General features: G+C 52.4%; 1 protein-coding gene across 1 annotated transcript in view; it reads left to right on the top strand.

Annotated features, from left to right (window-relative positions):
* Nucleotides 1–2038: 2038 nt before the first annotated feature.
* Nucleotides 2039–2555, top strand: part of GRHL2 (grainyhead like transcription factor 2) — a 169875-nt gene continuing 169358 nt past the window's right edge. Inside the window, exon 1 of the mRNA XM_045286222.1 lies at nucleotides 2039–2083. Within this exon, the coding sequence (XP_045142157.1) occupies nucleotides 2064–2083 (20 nt within the window). The 5' untranslated portion in view covers nucleotides 2039–2063. The remainder of the gene's footprint in view (nucleotides 2084–2555) is intronic.

The following is a 2555-nucleotide window of genomic DNA, read 5'->3' as shown; positions in this document are numbered from 1 at the left end:
GAATTCTACCCTTGATTAAACGCCTCAATCCAAAGTGCGGGTCAAATAAAGACATTTCAAGAATGTGAAAATCCCAAGTTGGATCCTCAGCAACCCCACTGGAGTAAGTGCTGTGGAAAGATGAGGCAGCATTTCAAGCAAGAAAGAAACATGATCTTGTCAAGTAGGAACACAATTGTGAAATTCATTTGCTGAGAGTGAAACCACGGGTCAACCAAATCTTAAGCCTCCTAGTTCTCAGGAACTATCTGATCAACGAAGATCAACATAGAAGTGCTAGCAATGCAGGCGGCTTTAGCAGTCACTTGAATATGGTGAGTCTCCCATGCCTTCAGTCTTGGTTATGAGTGCTACTGTAACAGAAATGCCACAAGTGGGGGGACTTCTACAAACAGAGATATATTTCCCCACAGTTTAAAAGGCTGCCAACATTAAGGGGAGGCTCTCTAGGGAGTCACTAGGGGAAGGTGCTTTCCCCTTTTGAACTGCTGGTGACTTTTCATCTCTCTCGGACAGGGTTCTACACCTGCCAGCTGTTCTTCAATCTTTTATATCTCAAAAGAGATGGAATAAAGATACTCCCTGCCCTAATCAAGTCCATTCACATAACAAAGGCAAACCATTCCTAACCCGGCTGATAACCCTGGGCATAGCGGTTAGGATTTACAACGGAGGGTCACAGTTCAACCCTAATACTTTCCTTATTTAATTCCATAATCCACACGCGTGGGCTACATTCAGACGAACTTTCCCCGTCACCCTTCGGTAGCGGCGTTTATAAATGACACTTTTGCTAATGTCCAACCAAAAAGTCAGTTTCGCCCTGAATTGTTTCCGTAGCAACCATTTAAGCTGAGGGATAAAGCACTTTTGAAGTTGCTGCTTCTATTGAATTACAATGTAAATGTCGATGCCGGCCTGGAAACGTCAGATGGCGGCCCAAAGGAAGGGACTCGGAAGGGAACTCGCAGCTCTGGAATCCCAGGCTGTGGAGCGGAGAAGGCAGAGAGAGAGAAAGAGAGAGGAGAGGCACGCAGGCCATTTTAGCTGCTCCCCAACCAGATCTCCCCACCCATCCAAGCCACGCCACTCCCTTCCAGCCCAAGTTCCCGCGAAGATGCCCGTCTAATTTGCAAGCCTGGGATCTACCTGCTAGCTCTCACACACCGAGACACAGGGGGAGAAATAAACGTGTTTGTCGTGGCTAAGAATGTTAAAATGGAGTTACGAAACAGAGACCCGCCACCTCTGCGTTTCCTCGCCCTTCTGCGCACAGTCACTTTAGTTCCGCGTCCTCTTCTGCCATTGTCCGACAGTCCTCTCTTGGTTTGGGTGCAAAATGCCTTGATTCCGGTTGGCTGGGGATACCCTCGATCGTCCTTCTGTTCGACCTACAATTTGTAGGTGTCCTCCCCCCTTTCTTGCTCTTCTTCCTTCAGCCTCCCCCTCCCCACGCTCCGACCTCGGGGGGCGGGTAAAGGAGACGCCGTTCGAAGTCTCCCCGAAGCACGGCCCGTTGGCTCCCACAGGCTGCCGCACAGCTGCCAGCGAACCGCTGCTCCACTCAGGGAAACTTGTGTGTGAATTACCTGCCCTTGGAGAAAGGCCTTACCTGAGCGCGCCTCTGCCAATGGCAGCTCACCTGAGGGAGCCCCGCAGCCAATCACCGCGCAGCTCGTCCCTGGGGCTGGTAGCCTGTAGTGAAAGAATCCAGCTCCTTGCGAGAAAGTTACCTGTGGCCGCCCAAGTCCGCCACTTTCGGCTCTGTGTCTGCCCACTGCCACGATCCAGGAGGACTCCGCGCCAGCCGGCCGCCTCCGAGCTCGGGCCCCATGCGAGGGGCACCCCCCTTATCCCACCTTTCCGGCTAGGTGAGGGCGCGAGGCGGGCGAGCGAGCGAGCGAGCGAGAGTGGTGAGGGGGGACGGAAAAGCAGAATTACCTGTAGCTCTTGTTCTGCCATCTCGGGCGCTCTCACACACCTTCACCTGCACAGACTTGAAAGTCCAGTTTCCCCAGAGGCTGAGGCTCCAGGAAAAGGGGAGCGAGTTCATTGGATCAAACATGTCACAAGAGTCGGACAAGTAAGTGGATCACACGCGCCGGCTGCTGCTACTACCACTTTGGGCTGATGGCAACTGGTTTGTTATGTTTTTTTTTGTTTTTTTTTTAAGTTATTGTGTTTTGTTTTGGTTTTTTTTCCTCCCACTCCTTCTTTTGGTGTATCCAGACTTTTCTGGATTATACTTCTGTCCTGATCAAGCAGAGAACTTCCGCACGAATGTGAATGTTTAATCCCCTCCTCTGGGCCTGGAGAGTAAAAGTAGTTTTCCTGCTCCCTCCCCCTCCCCCCTCTTTCCTCCTTCCCTTCCCTCCCGGGGCGCACACTTGGTTGTTGACAGAAGTTTGGGGAAATGGGAGTGGGAGGCCTGTTACTGCCCCCTCCTCTCGCTCCCTTAGGTGCACCCTCTGCTTCAGGGTTCTGGGGCCCTTGGAAAGGGCAGCTGTCGTCCACCGACTGTGTCCCAAAGGCCCGATGGACCAGCGGGTCCCGGT

The sequence above is a fragment of the Echinops telfairi genome, unplaced genomic scaffold (genome assembly GCF_000313985.2).
Source record: "Echinops telfairi isolate 266 unplaced genomic scaffold, ASM31398v2 ScPeMD7_1;HRSCAF=3_0, whole genome shotgun sequence".
Taxonomy (NCBI): domain Eukaryota; kingdom Metazoa; phylum Chordata; class Mammalia; order Afrosoricida; family Tenrecidae; genus Echinops; species Echinops telfairi.
Note: the sequence above shows the minus strand (reverse complement) of the source record. Positions and strands in the feature narration are given on the sequence as shown.